The sequence below is a fragment of the Nyctibius grandis genome, chromosome 5 (genome assembly GCF_013368605.1).
Source record: "Nyctibius grandis isolate bNycGra1 chromosome 5, bNycGra1.pri, whole genome shotgun sequence".
Taxonomy (NCBI): domain Eukaryota; kingdom Metazoa; phylum Chordata; class Aves; order Nyctibiiformes; family Nyctibiidae; genus Nyctibius; species Nyctibius grandis.
In genome coordinates, this window is record NC_090662.1 from 14,663,054 (window position 1) to 14,678,187 (window position 15,134).

Below are 15,134 nucleotides of genomic sequence, written 5' to 3' on the forward strand. Positions count from 1 at the left end.
TTACTTGCTGCTTTGGCCAAGATTTTAAAAATATCACTGAAAAAAACCTAAATGCAGACTCAGGTGCCTAGTGCTAAGCTCCTGACTTTGCAAATATTAGCCATTTAACTGAGCAGTAAGATAAATATTTGTGAGGCTTACAGGTTGTTCTGATAATTGTAGAAGAGGAATCACAGTTGAGAGGACTTTAAAATCAGGGAAATAGGTAGGAAAAATTCTAAGTCAAGAAAGTGCCAATAATATTGATGGTGATTTAAAAAATAGACTGCAAATGCTAAAGCCTTTGTTTACTCCACTGAAATTAGGAATAGAACTGAGGTGTCTATGTTAGACAGTTATGAAACCTGGGATCTCTGTATAGCAAAGAGCAAGATCCCAAGACAGGTCAGACCTGAAAAAGTCTGAATCACCTCTGGAGATTTCCCTCCCTCTCTAATTGTTATGTAGATAAATTAAGGTAATTTTCTAGGCACTACCTTAGGTTAGACACCTAAAATTAAGTGAAATTCCCATTCTCAAAAGGATAGATAGTAGGTAGCAGGTAATCAGATCAAACTCAACAATGTTGAGGGACAGAAGTAGCATATCTGTTTCTGGAATTCAGTAATGATTGCATAATGTTAACTGCTGTCTAAAGGTTTTTAAATCTCTTTGCCTGGAAAAACACTGTTTGCTTAACATAGCCATTTGATACCACAAATAGCAGCAATTTAGTGTTTTCCTCCATGCAAGCCAAAAACAATTATACTGAAGCAGATAATAATACCCCTGCACAGATAGTTTCAGATTTTTTTCACTTGAACTGTTTTTTAACTTAAAGCTGGATAATGGATCTCAGGCATCAGGTTGAGAAAGTTCCAGTGTGAAACATGCGTTCAGATAAGATTCACTTAAATTAGTCAACATTTAGATGCTGCTGCAATATCATATGTATTTGTCTTATTTTCCTTCATTCCTAGAACAATAAAATATTAATCTTGAATTTCTTTTCTAAAGCCCCTATGGATTATCTATGAAACTTCATGCACTCTTGAAGAGAAGGTGTAGAAATATGAATTTTTGTGCACATTTTAGTAAAACAATTGCTTTCTCAAGTCACTTGGAATTTCAGTGTTTAATAGATTGCCTCAAGAGCTAACAGCTTGACCCAAGAATCCATGTTAGGATACATATGGAATTTAATACTGCATTCTTTGCCCCGGATCAGTAAAATCCCACTTAAACCTCCTTCTTCAAACCAACTGTGAGGGAGGATGTTTTGAATGTTATTATGAGTCTTAGATCCTATAAAATTCTGCAAAACAGACTTTTCCTGCATGACTCAGTAAGATAATTTTATAAATGTATTCTTTATCTTGCATGTACAGGATCAGAAATCAATACAATGATCGTACAAAATATAATTCCTTGTCTGCTAGGAGTTTTCAGTCTAATATGTAAATCACTGATTTGTTTTTTTTTCTTAACTGTATGCTCGTATACTGTGATCTGAAATGAAAGTACATCAAAACAAACATGGAGCAAACCACAGCTAAAATTTTGTCCCCATAGATTTAGAAAATAAATGTAGTGAAAGGATGAAATACTCGTAAGAATGTAAAAATTAATTTAATTTCATCTTTTTATAGTTTCTTAATTCCAAAGCACAGGAACACACAGAATTTTTATTCAGGTTTTGGCTTATTTGCTACATATACAGTACTGCTTTAAAATTCCTTCTTTCTCCCCCTGAACTGATTGTATTTGTGGAATCCACCCTGCGAGGCAGAACACTGTCTGCAGCACAGAAGGGATTTTGAAGAAACACTGTTTTATGATTCTAGTATTGTCGATGCACTGTGAGTGCAGAAACTTGAAAATCAGTGTTCTGGGCTGAGGAAGTATCTTGTGGTGCACAAGGGGCTATCTTTTTTTTTTTATTCTGTGTTTGTCTAGAATGACAAAACAAACTGTGACATCCTTTCAGATGTTTGGCACATTACACTGATGGCTTGCCTCCACATGTTATTTTTCTTTTAATTTTCCACTGCCCAAAAAAAGCTTATATTAACATACTCCTGAATTAGCATATTTCTAAAAATACAGAATAGTGCATGTGTAACTTATAATAAAGTATTCTTCAGTTACACGAGTTTGTACTCAGGAAATGTAAACAATGAGTCCTCTTCTTCAATAAATAAAGAACATGGCTCAGATTTTCTCCCCAAGTGATGGCCCCTTTTTGCTGCTTGATGTGTCTGAAGAAGACAGAATTTCACCATAGGTGACAAAATGAGAATTCTCCCAATAAAGCCAGAGCAGAAGGAACTCAGCTGGTGAAAACTGGTAAAGCCTGCACGTTTGCCAATAGCTTCTCTGACATTCCCACAAACTCTGCAGGATGTCAAGAAATGAAAGGGTCAAATTTATTTTTCCCAATGGCTCGTGATCTCTTATCCAGCTGTTGTAAACTACAGTGATTGACAGATCACTCTAACACATTTTGGGCCACAATAGTTCCAGTCTGAAATCAGCCATAGATGTTGGCACCAAAAATAAGACGTCAATTTCTTTGAAAATCTCCATGTTTCTAATTTAACTGAAAAAATGTCTTACCGAACTGTTCTAGTTGTATAATCTCAACCTAATATGTCGGTAAATGGTATGCAATTGCTTTATACCCTTCTGTCTTTTCAGTTTTGTGTCTAATAGCAAACAATTTTCCACTTATACTGTTCAGCTTCAGAAGCAGGACAAAGAAATCTTATGCTTTCTAGGTAATTCTCTGAGAATATCAGTGGTGTAATAGGACACCTTTTGAGCAGGACACGAGAATCTTTATATTTTTTATGAAATATCTTGAAACTCATTAATGAAAATATTTACCACCCGTGTCATAATAACACAACCTTAAATACTGAGATTTTATGCAAAAACCCCATACCTACAATTCATCCAGTATTATTACCATGTATTAATGTAATAGTCAAACAAAAGACTGTCTTGTTTTATGACACTGGACTAGAAAATGTCTGCTTAATTCCCAGTTTTCTGCCTAACTATGTTCTAACAAGCTATTTAAATACCCTGGTCCTCAAGTCACCACTCACAAAATCATTAGCATTATCAACCATTTTACAGATGGACTTTCTAAATAGATGTTCAAATCCTACAGTAGTAATGGTAATGTAAGAACTCATATAAACACAAATGTAATGTTAAAATCAAGGAAAAAACAGGAAACATGAAAAAACAAGAAAAACATATATTCCATAGAATATATATTCTGTTCCACAGAACACTTTTCAGCATAATTTAAATGTTTATACTATAGCTTCACTACATTTTTCTAACCAATTCTGAAACATCCTTACAGAAGTTCCCTTTGGTTTAGTTCATCCAATGAGGGGGAGAAGAAGAATTCTATCTTATTAAAATGCTTTCTGCAACAGTGATGCAATCTGATGCTCTTTTTGGTTTTAACTGTTTACTTAAGTACTCAGACATAATCGTTAAGAACTGTTCCAGAATCGTGGGGAAACCCAAAATGGAGGAAGCTGTGGAATCCCTTTCAGAGCTCTCAAATACACTGGTGAGCAAACCCACTTTCCTCTGGAAAGGGGAGGATCGTGGTTTTCCCAGTTCGATGATGATCGCTTTTCTCTGACTATTAGATCATGCTTTCTAGAGGCAGATCCTCACAGCTCATGATTACACTTCTGAACAAGCAGGAATGTTGCTTTTGGAAAAAAACAACCAATTACTGGCATTTTGAAAAAGTAACTCAGAGGTAGGTAGTTCTTAACTTTCCTCTAACCTCATCCCTCATTTCAAATTTCACACTGTCACCGCACAATAGTCTCAGCGTGATTCTCAGGAACAAGAAACACACACACAGTAAAGAGCAGTCAGAACAAGACTGTTGCCCTATCTGCCTTCATCCTTGGTTCTGAAAAGCTTTTGTTAGATGAAAAGTTAAACCATTATATTCCTCAGACTCCATCTCTTTATCATTTCACATGTATTTTGTAATTTGCAAAATTTTCTCAGTGCTTAAAGAAATATACGTGGGAGTGTTTATTAAAACATTGGCAGACTTTTATTGCCTTACAGTTTGCCATTTCATATTGCTTTTGAAGTATGTTTCAAGATAGAGTATACATTTGAAAGTTTCTAAAATAATACCAGATTCTAAAACCTTGGTTTTGTTCAGAAGTTTAGTAGGAGACTAAAATAATCCAAAACATTAACTATTTTTAGACTGCTGTTACAAATACTACTTCAATTTGTATATTAAACCAATATAAAATAGTAACAAAAGTTCATTTTTTAATTAATTTCCTTCTCAGGAAATCACATGTAAATCCGTATTTTTCCAGTGCAGAGTGGCTTTTATTTTTTTGATATCTTAGTAAAAACTGCATTTTCAACGCTCCTGATTTAAAATCCTAACTAATCATGACATAGAATTGGTCTATTTATGGCTACAAAAAGCAAGTCTTGTTCTCATTATGCAGTAAGTACTAGCTGTTTATAGATCTGACAGTTTGTTGGAAGTGATCCAAACCTATAGTGCTAGTATTCCTTAGTAAAATTTAAACAGCTGTAGTCATGTAATTCAAAACCCTGGAAGTCTGCTGCAGTGCTTGTTCTACTTCAGTATACCATGAATGCAGGATGCAGCCAGTCATATAAAGGATTCCCTTCTTCACAGAATGAAAGACAGACGTGAACTACAAACCTGAATGCAACCTGAAAGGTCCAAATAGATGAGCTTGTGACAGCCTTTTCCAGAGCCCAGGTACAGTAAACCTTTGTCTGTGAATTTTCTGCAGTGAGCTAAACTCAGATACTGTAAATTGGGGAAGCTGCTTTGCAAAAAAAAAAAAAAAAACACAAAAAAAACAAAACAGAGAGCAAATTACTACAAGGGTATGTTACAGAATCAAAAGAACATAAAATACCATAGCTAAAGTACTCTGAAAATTACTGTAAAGAAAAGATGTTCAATATGAAATAAAATTATCTCCTTGCTGAAGTTTGAAAGTGCCTTTCTTCTGCTGCACTTTTTCCTCTGTTCTTTGTATTGCAAATTACTGGGGAATAGCACTATCATACAACATATTTCACCATATGAAAACAGAATAATTTTAAAGTTATCTCAAATAACTGCAAAAGCATACTTTTTTGATTAACTGGGATTTTTGTGTGCATACTTTGAAAGCTAATGGACTTTTCAGTATAAGTTTGCTGGACTGTCTTTGCCATTGATTTTACAAGCAGTGCCTGCTGGAAATGAAAACCAGAACTCTATCAAAGGACATTAAAAGCATAAATGTACAGTTAGAGCTTCTCAAGTCATATTATTATTTAGAAAAGTACTATTAAAGAATGTGAAAAATTAAAGAGATACAAAAGGGAATTATCCAAAAGTGAACCATCCAACATTAGGTTTGATCAGTTCTTTTGGAAAACATTTCTTTATACTAAATGTTAGTTAAAAGAAAGCAAACTGTATAAGTGGAAAATGTTAATCAACAGCACTCTGTAAAGCAAGAATCTATACTCTGAATATACTTAAGTTTCCATCTGCAGCTTTGGTTTATAACATACTGAAAACTATTAATTTTACTGAACTACATTTCTAACTGGAATAAATAACAATTGCCACAAGCACCACAAATGAAAGCGTACAGAAAATCAAAACCTGAAATTAGGACCTACTGCTCTGGTAGACATTTAGTTGTAGGGATACGGGCATGCAGTCCTGCAAGTCAGCAAAAGTAGGCATTTTGAAGAGAGTTGGGAACACCCACTGAGGAGCTGACTGCTTCAGGAGTGGCATACGTTTTTGGAACTGACTTTATATTTTCAATATAGAGTGGGGAAACATGCTAACTTGAACTGAACACCAAAAAAAAAGAGCTAGGAAGCTGGAAAATAATGTTATTGTAAAAAAAGGACAATACAAAAATATTAAGAAATTAAATATAAGATTACATTTCATGAAAAAAATTAAACAAGACAGACAACATGCATCAGAACCAGATATTGGAATATAAGGGCATGTGATTGTGGTGCATTTTTTTTTAATGGAAACATTTAATTCATGTTAAATACAGAAATAAAAATATCCTTCTTTGTAGAAGCATAAGCCTTTTTGCATTTTAGTGACATATTCCACAGAAATAAGCAGGGAAAATCAAACTCAGAGAGAGTACACTTCCAAACTTATCTGACAAAATAGATAATAAATCGAGAGACTGGTTTTATACTCTGGGCAGTTCTGAGTCTTTTTAAAGTATATGTTGCTACAGGGTTGCACAATTTAAGACACAGGGAAGCCTTTCATACTTCATTTTGAAGACTGTGATCAAAACCTTCCTATACTTTTAAGAGACATTGATTTTCTTTACAGGTCACATGACCCATTTTTATGATCTGGGAATTTTAACACATGCTGCCTTCTGCCATTTTTAAAGTGGCAGCTTTCTTAAAACTTAAGCTTGAGTACAGAGACTACTAAAAATCCTTCATTTGTGTTACAGCTAAATTCTGCAGGAACTCCGTCATACTGGTGTTTCAATTAATTTTGGCATTAACAATCTCAGGATCATTGTTTTAAGGCAATCTGACAAAATCACTTTCTGACATTTATTCCTGATAGACAATATTCATGTCTAACATATGCAACAGAACTTTTCAGAGGGAAATCGTAGCTGATGATCTGTGTTGTGTAATATGGAGGTTAAAATGTTTGTGTGGAACAGTAGGAGAGAATCAAAAATGACCAAACAGTTTTGAGCACACTCTGCCTACACTTCACTTGTTCCTTGTTCCAGTAACGGATATCTGATATACAACAGCAAACATCACATGTAGTATTATGAAATGCAATACTGCCACCTCTACAAAATTTTATGTTACATTGTTACACAAGACCTGTGGTAAGCTAATGCTTTTGAGATGATATGTGAAATGTTTATGAAATTTGCCTGCTATCAAAATCTTCACAGGACAGAAACTTTTTGTACATCCCCATAATCTCAGAAACAATGAGCTTTTCTTTTTGTCCTAAAATTGTCAGCAAAAACAGAGGTATTTTATGGTGTTAAATCAGACGCATCATGTGTGACTGGGAGAATTTCTTATTAATGAGGTAGAAGTTAACTGCAAAATATATTTATCGGTGGAGAATTTTTCTTTTTGTTCGAAAAGTTTTATTGCATTGAGAGCTTCACCTGCTCTGGAGGATTCTTTCTTGGGCACATGCTATTTACGCATCAAAAGAAATGAACAGTTCTGACTTTTGGTGGCAACAGCATGCTCAGGTAACCAGAATAACATACGCTGAGATTACCTATAGAACAGCTGTCCCAAATGTCAGCACAAATGTATGGAAATCTAAAAAGACAAAAATATCAGCTAACATGGAGAAAACACAGATTATGATAAAAATAATACTGATGAAGAGATGAGTGTTAAGATTGGAGACACGAAACGGAAAACTTTGCCAGAACAAATGTTAGTTATATGAGGATATGGCATTATAGACTAAGAAAAACAAAAGTCAAAATGTATTATGCAAATGCCAAAGAAAAACATGCTTCTGCACTTTGTGGGGTTGTTGTGGAAAGGAAGAGATTAGTTTTCCTCATAGGAAAGAGGAACAACGAACAGCTATCTTCAAATCTATATACATCTTTGTGATGGCTGCTATCGTGGACCAGCATGCCTCTTTTCCTTTATGGCAGCTTTTAATGCAGCAATTCTACCTATCAGGCAGACTTGGAATCTCATGGAGGGACACATCTAAAACAGGAATTGCAGACCTCTGTAAGAATGTAAATTCTCTGCCTTCATCATACTGATCTTCCAAATAAGAGTTTGGAATAATTCTTTCTTTTGCAGTTGTCACACAAGGCCTTGGCTCACACAATACAACTATCCACAATCCTCTCTTCCAAAAATAAATTTTTCAGAACATATTTAACTTGTAAACTTCTTGCATCTTCATGAGTAACTGGATATGCCCAAGAAATTTTTGGCTAGCAAGTTATTTTAAAAGTTTCTGTAAAATTCTGTGAAATATGTAGTGTAATCTAGCATATCTTTTTAATTATACTAAAAAGAGAAAAGAACTGCTATCTAAGTTGATAGATGAGTAGATGTGGTGCTTAGGGATATTGTTTAGTGGTGGACTGTCTTAGGTTAATGGTTGTCTTAGGTAGTCTTAGGTTAATGGTTGGACTCAATGATCTTAAAGGTCCTTTCCAACCAAACGATTCTATGATTCTAAGTCAAACATATGGGGCACTTTTTTAATTTTGTATAGCAGACAGAATCCTGTAAATCACTAAAAAAGAATATTTCTACTACATATGCCTGTAGGTTTCCTGCAAGATTAAAACAAACACTCTTTTGTACTTCTGTTTAATTTTACCTTGACAATAGTCGTAGTGTTCCGTTAGTAATATCTGTATACGACAGATTTAAATAGAGGAGAGCTCTGCAACCTTCTGATATGAGTCTCATTGATTCATCCTGAATAATAATTAAAAAAAATCCAGAAGTACATTAAAATTGTATTTGTATTAATTTATTTTACATTTTTATGCAGAGTAACAAGGGAAAAAAGCATAAGTAAGTATCTTTAAATCATCATAATAATTTTTATACATCACAGCCATTTTCTCTGGAAGCCTCAAAGTCGAATACTGAGAGACACATGATGCTCCTGTTACTCACTTGAAGTATGGTAATTTTAACATTCCAATTCAAGGAAACATTATACACTACACAGTCCTACAGAACACAGGGGACTTTTCACATCATTGAAGGTTAGCATGTGTTTACATATTTTGCTAAACCAAGATTGTTGTTAGCCAGTCCTGCTATCTAAAACCACTGGTGAATTTTCTCCATAAACTCTGGTACACTTCTCTAACCAGTAATATCACTTGCAAAATGCTCTACCCTCTAGGTGGAACATTAGATTTGAGTAATTATAAAGCTTCCATGTTTTATTGACCTGCAAAAGTGGTACTACCTATATTGTTCTATATATCATTCAGTTATAATGTAATAGGAACAAATCTCCTAGTAGGAAGAATATTTCACAATAAATGTCAATATAATAGAAAGGCAAAAAGTCAGCACTTATATATGGAAATGTCATAGTTGAGTGTGTATCTTTTGCCATGCTGTGGTCACCTTTTTACTATTTTGGTTATCAGGCAAAAGGACCATCAAGATAGCTGGAAATTCAGTACCAATCAACTTTAAAGAGGACATTTTGTGCTTTCGAAATATATTCCTGCAACAAAGGACCTGAGAGAGGTGATATCAGTAGAAATAGGTATGTTGATGGAAGATAACCATAATCTGAAGAGAACTGAAGGCATAGGGAGTGGTGAGAAAGCAATGGGGCGATAACATAATGGGGAAAACTCTGAAACCTTCCATGTGAAAGCAGCACAACCAGGCGTCCATCTCAAGGGTCTGAATGCAAACACCTGTACCATGGGAATCAACCAATAGGGACCAAAGTCCATGCGCAGGTGCAGAGCTATGATTTCATTGGGATCCCAGAGATGCAAAGGAGTAGCACACACAGCTGGAGGGCTGCAATGAATGGTTACAGAACATTTAGGAAAGACAGCCCAGGAAGGTGAGGACAGGTTGCACTCTGTGCAAAGTTATGCATAAATGCAAGGAACTTTGCATTGGAATTGGTGACAGGTCAGTCAAGAGCTTATTTGTAAGGATTAGAGGCTAGACCTATGAGGATTACATTGTGGTAGGTATCTGCTACAGACTGTTTGATCAAGAAAAGAAGGTATATGAAACCTTCTTCGGGCAGCTGAAGGAAGCCTTACAATTGCATATCCTGGTTACTCATGAGAGACTTTAACCACCCTGATATCTGCCAGAAGAACAATATGGCTGGGTGCAAACAATCCAGGAGACTTCTAGAGTGTGCTGAAGACCATTTCTTGGTCCAGGTGACTGACAAGTGGTCTAGGGAATGTGTTTTTCTGGACTTGCTTCACAAACAAAGAATAACTGGTCAAGGATGTGAAGAACCAGAGCGGCTTTGGTTACTGCAACCATGAAAATAAGGAGTTTAAAATCCTGAGAGAAGAAAATTGGACAAGTTGTAGAAGAAAAAGCCTAAACTTGAGAGCAGATTTTGGCTTGTTTAGGGATCTGCTAAACAAGATCTCATGGTAGACAGCCCTGGAGGGCAAGAGGGCCCAGGAGAGCTCGTTGATTTTCAAGGCCAAGGTACTCAGTGACTTTTTTGCCTCAGTTTTTACTGCTAAGGCTTGTCTTAAGGCTTCCCAGGTGCCTTTCAGGAGCCTACTAGCAGAGTCTGTGGGAGTGAAGCAATACCCATGGTAGAAGAAGATAATGTCAGGGAGCACCTGAGGAAATGGGACAAGACAGGTTGCATCCAAGAACACTAAGAAAGCTGCATGAGAGGCCTCACTAATTTTTGAAAGGTCATGGCAATCAGAGGATATTCCTGATGACTGGAAGATAGGAAATGTCACATCCATTTTCAGGAAATGGAAGAAGGAGGATCCAGGAAACTACAGGCCAGTCATCCTCACCTGACTCCCTAGGAAGGTTTTGTAGCAAATCCTCCTTGAAGCCCTGTCCAAGTACATGAAGGATGAAAAAGTGATAGCGAATCTAGCGTGGATTTACCAAGGGCAAAGCATTCCTCACTAAGGTGATTGTTTTCTATGATGAAATTACTGGATCTATGGATAAGGGAAGGAAGCGGCTGTCAGTATCTTGACTTCAGCAAGGCCTTCAACACAGGCCACAGTATCCTTTACAGCCAAACTGGTAAAATAAAGGCAGGATAAGTGGACTTCAAGGTGACTGAAAATTTGTCCAGACTGCCAGGCCGAAGAGTTGTCACCAATGGTGCTTGTCCCACTGGTGGCTTGTGGCAACTGGCATCCCTCAAGGGTCAATATGGGGGCCAGTACTGTTAAATGTCTTTATAAATGGATTGGATGATATGAACAGAATACATTCTCAGCAGATTCACAAATTATTCCAAACTGGGTGGAGTGTCAATACACTGGAGACTAGAACTGCTATTCAGAGAGATTTAGTCTGGAAAAATGGGCTGACAGAAACCTCATGAAGTTCAACCAAGGCAAATGCAAAGTCCTGCATCTGAGATGGAATAACCCCATGCACCAGTACAGTCTAGACACTGGACAGAAAGCAGCTATCAAACACACTGACCTGAGAGTCAATAACAATTTCAATGTATGTCAACAGTGTGCCCTTCTGAAAAAGGTGGCCAACTGCATACTAGGCTGTATTGGCAAGAGTGTAGTCAGCAAGTCCTTATCTCATGAACTAGATCCTGGAATGTGCTTGCTGGTACCTACCAAATGTGTATTAGCAAGCATGCTAACAACCAAACAGAACAGACAGTTATGAAACAGTGTTTGAGTCTTTACAACTTGGCAAGTCCTGGCCCTCTTTAACTTACTGCCTTCATGCAGGAACCTACAATCAACGTGATCCTCAAGAAGCATACAACCTCTAAATATTACGCTGTAATTATAATATCGTATAGCAAGCATTATGTTATGTAGCAAGATGATTCTACAGTGTTACTCAAAGAACTTCATAATATAATATATCTTCATCCCTTCCTTGTAGCTGGTATAGCAAACAAAACTATATAATCTGTGAAAATGGCGAGAACAAAATATTTGGCAACACAGCTAACATCAACATAGGACAGAGATGAAGATATATGTAAAGCAGAACCAAATCAGAGTATTATAAATTAGAACCTCATGATTATTCTGCAGCTCTTGCCTCTCTAACTCCACTATCACATGGCATTTTTGTATGAGGTTCATAAACTGTAGTTTATCCATGGTAATTTTTAAAACCTTGTGTACAAATATTGGCGTGTTTCTGGGCTAGACCCTTGGACATACACTGCACTCCAAGGACAACTAAACTATACTAAATTATTTGTTTATATACTTAACACTATAAATAGCTCGTAAGTGGATGTATACATTATACACATCTACTAAGAACCATAATTTCTAAAAAAATATTGATTTTATTTTTAGGTTGATTTTATTAGAAAAATTTGCACAAATCAGTGTCATTTCTAATAAATTACTAATTAAAGCAGAGTCAAACATTGTTTTTCCATCAGAGAAGAGCAATGAAAAAACATTGAAGAGAATTAATGGAAGCAAGAGAAAACTGATAATGTTAAAGGAAAAAGAATGGACAAATATATAATGGTGATTGCATACTTAGACGCCTTTCAAATAAAGGCTCTCACAAATACCTAGAAATTTAGCGAGACATTTCTAGGCCCAAGTGTACTACGAAATGAAGGAATAAAGGAACTTGGAAACAATATAGGATTAAAATGTATTGCTGTTGACAGCTAAAAAATTAAAATAACAAAACCCCTCCCCCCAGACTGGTGAAGTTTTGAAGCCTGTTTATTAAAATTAATTGAGGTTGAATATATCATTTGCCCTGGCACTGTAGAAAACAAATGAGAACTTCACAGAGTATCTCTGAATCCTGCTAAACTCCATTTTCAAAGCACTTAAGAACAAACGTCTCTACTTTTTCTTAGGAAGATTTGTGTACCCAAATAACCACAGCACTTAAAAAAATCTTAATTCTTGGTAAAAATTTGAGTTTGTGGAAAAAGGCTGTAGTACTTACATTGAATCCCTGGCATTCAGAGAGATTTAAGTCTTGCAAATTCTTACATTCACCTAAAAATAAAAAAAAAAAGTCATATTAAAGGTGAACAGTTCAAATTCTCAGTGTACGACACAAACATAAGAATTCCTATTACAGACTCAGCCCATCTAGGCCAACACCCTCCCTGAAACCATGGCCACAGCAGAATACTGAGAAGAAAGCACAATAATCCAAAAGTAGAATACAAAGATGGAGTAAGGTGTCCTCAGGAAATGTCTCTTCTTACACTCCATCAACTAATGGCTGGCTTAGGAACCAAGCTGTTTTCAGTCTTATGTTACCAAAGGACCAGAAAGCTACCTGATTAAGTAATTTAGTGTTAGGAAATGCCAGAATTACATTTTCCACATAGGTTTATCTGTCCCTCCTACCCATATATTACGACACCAGTATCTAATTATATACATGAACAATTTTTTCCCTCTGAAAGTAGAGGTGCAGCAATCAGACCAATTGTAGGAAAAGTCCTGCTTATCTTCTGCAGGTATGAAATTCCAGAGAATTTAGCTGCCTGAGACAGTCTCTTCTGTGTGTGTATAATCTATTATTTTTAGAAACTCCTATTTTGCAGAGATTGTTGCAATTCTAACAAAATAATGAAAGATAGATGCCTGACACTAGAAACAACACTTACACATCCCTTTAGCCACTCTTCTGCCAAATTTTGAGTCTATCCTCCACGGTAAAGTAAAACTCCTATTAAACACAGTAATACTTTTTGCCTTAATCTAATCTTCAAAAGTAACTGATCTGTCTAAACTGAAATGAAAAAAAAAAAGCCTGATACAGATACCTAATATGGACAATGCAGTATGAAAGATTTATAGTGTTAGAAGAAATATATTTCAAAAAATCTTTAAAAACACATTTTCACATGGTAAGCCAAATACATGTTTTCAATTGCAATCAAGCAGCAGTACAACAATAGATCTGTATATTCTTTTCTAGAGGGACTCTGACTTCACTGATATCCTGTAACGCTGTCTAACTCAGTGCCTTTTTGAAGAGCAGGACAATACTGAGAGGGATTGCACAACTCAAGAGAACCTAACCAATTAAAATCATCCTTAAGGCTGCTAAGCCACAGAAATGACCTACCTCTTACACGTTTTTTTGCCCTACCACTAAATGAGACACAATTATAATTTTACATGTGAACCTGTACATGCTACTGAAAACAGCTGCTCATTTTGGTATTATAGCTGAGTATAATTTAGTTAGCAGACAGAATGTAATACTAGTAAAAAAATCCAGTTCAGACCTAGTAGATGAAAAGGAAGAGGAAAGAATATTTCCATAATTATTTATTATCTTTCCTCCCCCAAGTCCTTCTTCTTCTGTTTCTGAGCTCTCCTGGATAGAATCAGCTATCATATTACCTGAACAGTTAACAGTTCAAAACAACACAGAGGATCCCAGTTACGATTCAAGTTACAAAAACGTGATCAATTTACACTGACTAGCATATAGGTGCCAAAAAGTAACAAATAAAATTTCATTTTTCATTTATCAAGAGATAAAGTCGTCAATGCAAACACTCATTCACACAGTGAACTAACGGAATCTGAATGCAGATAGACAACTGGCAACTACAGGAACATAACGAAGAAACCAATCAGTGGGTTTTCAAAGGAATATTAACATCTGGCCAGATGGACTAGAGGGATGTAGTAGCATGCACAGACAGGACTGCCCCATCTTTCTAATGAGTAAGAACTGCACAAATCGCTGTCTACAACTACCTGAAAGGAAGCTGTAGCGAGGCAGGTGTCCGTCTCTTCTGCCAGGTAACAAGTGATAGGATGAGAGGAAATGGCCTCAAGTTGTGCCAGAGGAGGTTTAGATTGGATATCAGGAAAAATTTCTTCACCAAAAGAGTTATCAAGCAGTGGAACAGGCTGCCCAGGGAAGTGGTGGAGTCACCATCCCTGGAGGTATTTGAAAGATCTGTAGATGTGGTGCTTAGGGACATTGTCTAGTGGTGGGCTTGGCAGTGCTGGGTTAATGGTTGGACTTGATGATCTTAAAGGTCCTTTCCAATCAAAACGATTCTATGATTCTATGAAATACTGAAAATACCCTACAGTCAAGACGTGGTTTAAACTGATCTACCAATTTGTTTAAAAATGAAAAATTTCTTTGCTCTCAAAAGAATTTTACCTGATACCAGTTGATTTATTGCACCACCTTTCCTCCAGACAAAAACAAGTTTTTTGAGCCCAAAACAGCGATGTTTTAGAAACAGAACATCTGTGCAATGATCTGCATTCAAGACTGGGATTCAATACCTTTCCAGGTGCTAAGGTCAAAAAGGACTGAGCATAACACAAAGATGTCCACAGTCAGAGAGAAAAAGTAACTAAGCAGTTAAG

At 36.1% G+C, this 15,134-nt stretch overlaps 1 protein-coding gene across 1 annotated transcript in view; it reads right to left on the reverse strand.

Annotated features, from left to right (window-relative positions):
• Positions 1-15,134, reverse strand: part of FBXL13 (F-box and leucine rich repeat protein 13) — a 93,134-nt gene that overhangs the window by 37,043 nt on the left and 40,957 nt on the right. The window contains exons 10-12 of the mRNA XM_068400962.1: positions 12,721-12,773; positions 8,423-8,523; positions 4,721-4,850 (exon numbers count right to left, since the gene is read on the reverse strand). Coding sequence (XP_068257063.1) covers positions 4,721-4,850; positions 8,423-8,523; positions 12,721-12,773 — 284 coding nt within the window. The remainder of the gene's footprint in view (positions 1-4,720; positions 4,851-8,422; positions 8,524-12,720; positions 12,774-15,134) is intronic.